The following is a 1,661-nucleotide window of genomic DNA, read 5'->3' on the forward strand; positions in this document are numbered from 1 at the left end:
CTGAACATTTTTTTACTTGATTAATTTTTTAATTGGCATTCAGAGCATAGTGATTAGTTAGTCTATTCTTTTGCTGTTTAGTAGGTGAGACCCCCAGCTCTTGCAGTTAGACGCACTGCATGTACATCATCACAAAGGCGGCACCAATTTGTTGTGTAGTTTACAATGACAAAGTGTACCAGTGTACTATGATGTCAAATTGTGTACAGGTTGGTAGGTCTGCGTTTGGCAATGATTATGATTTTATGATTATATTCATGCAGCACTCATGCTACTACTACTAGTACTGCCACTACTACTTCTCTTGCTAGTACAGCCTGGAAATTAAAAGTTGCACTGTTATTTATTAAACCTGCACACTTGAATGTTTCACTTTGGACAGGCCTTCATAGTTTTAATTTGTTGTCGGCCTTGGCATTTCTGATCAAGACTTCTAACTCGTAGCTTTTATTCACAGCTCAAATTCAACAGAAAAATGCTTGGCTATGCAGCAGAAGAATCTCTGTCAAGTTTAGAGCTCAGCGAGGATGAGTTTATACCGGAGAGAGAGGAAGAATCAGACAGTAACGGTTCAGCAGAGGAAGAGGGTTTAGCAAAAAATAAACCGCATAAGAAAGGAAAGGTTAAGTCAAAAACATGTAAAAGAAGGCGTGTGACATGTTCCAGTTCCTTCGCTAACAGTGGCATCAAAGAATCCTCTTCACCTGATGAACAAGACAGCAGAGAATCGTCTTCACCTGATCATTCTGATGTGAGGGTCATGATGCTGAACAAGAAAACCGATGGAGGAAGACTGTACAACGAAAAGTATTACTGCTTGTTCTGCAGCAAACCATTCAGTAAAATGGCACGCCATTTAGAATCAAAGCACAGACACATGCCAGAGGTGGCAAGAGCCGTTGCATTTCCGAAAGGCTCTAAAGAGCGAAGACTGCAGCTGAGTTTTTTGAGAAATAAAGGGAACCGTTGTCATAATGCTCAAGTGCTTAAAGAAGGAACAGGAATGGTGATACCCCGACAGCAATCCATTGCTCCAGTAAGAGCAGGTGATTACTTGCACTGCGTAAACTGTGCGGCGTACCTGAAGAGGAAATCATTATGGAGGCACATGCAGAGATGCCACCTAAGCCAGAAAGTCAAAGGAATGAAGCCAGGAAAAACTCGAGTTCCGTCTCTTTGCGCAATTGCTGAACCAGTTCCTGACAGTGTGAACGCACGATTTTGGAAAATGGTGTTTGAAATGCATGAGGATGAGGTAACAAATGTTGTCCGCAAAGAGAAAATCATATTAAAATTAGGGCAACATCTCTTTAATAAGCATGGCCATGATGTCACAAAACATGAATATATCCGACAAAAGATGCGTGAGACAGGGCGCCTAGTCCTCCAAGGAAGACAGAAGGGCAAGTTGAAGGAGGTGTCAGATTTCTTCATCCCGGCTAATTTCCCTCATGTCATCGAAGCGGTTCACAGTGTGGCTGGCTTGAATGAGGAAACGAGCACGTACAAAGCACCATCTTTAGCCCTGAAGTTAGGGCACAACCTCAAGAAGATGGCTAACGTTATTGAATGTGAGGCAATGATGTCCGGTGATAAGAATGCCCTTAGCAATGTGCAGGCCTTTAACCAGATCTGCGACACTAAACGGAGTGAGTATGTGT

General features: G+C 42.6%; 1 protein-coding gene across 1 annotated transcript in view; it reads left to right on the top strand.

The window, feature by feature from the left end:
• Positions 1 to 457: 457 nt before the first annotated feature.
• LOC107728746 (uncharacterized) overlaps positions 458 to 1,661 on the top strand; it is a gene marked incomplete at its 5' end in the record, with an annotated part of 3,592 nt that continues 2,388 nt past the window's right edge. The window contains one exon of the mRNA XM_016539032.1: positions 458 to 1,649. Within this exon, the coding sequence (XP_016394518.1) occupies positions 458 to 1,649 (1,192 nt within the window). The remainder of the gene's footprint in view (positions 1,650 to 1,661) is intronic.

The sequence above is a fragment of the Sinocyclocheilus rhinocerous genome, unplaced genomic scaffold (assembly GCF_001515625.1).
Source record: "Sinocyclocheilus rhinocerous isolate Xijiao unplaced genomic scaffold, SAMN03320098_v1.1 scaffold13447, whole genome shotgun sequence".
Taxonomy (NCBI): domain Eukaryota; kingdom Metazoa; phylum Chordata; class Actinopteri; order Cypriniformes; family Cyprinidae; genus Sinocyclocheilus; species Sinocyclocheilus rhinocerous.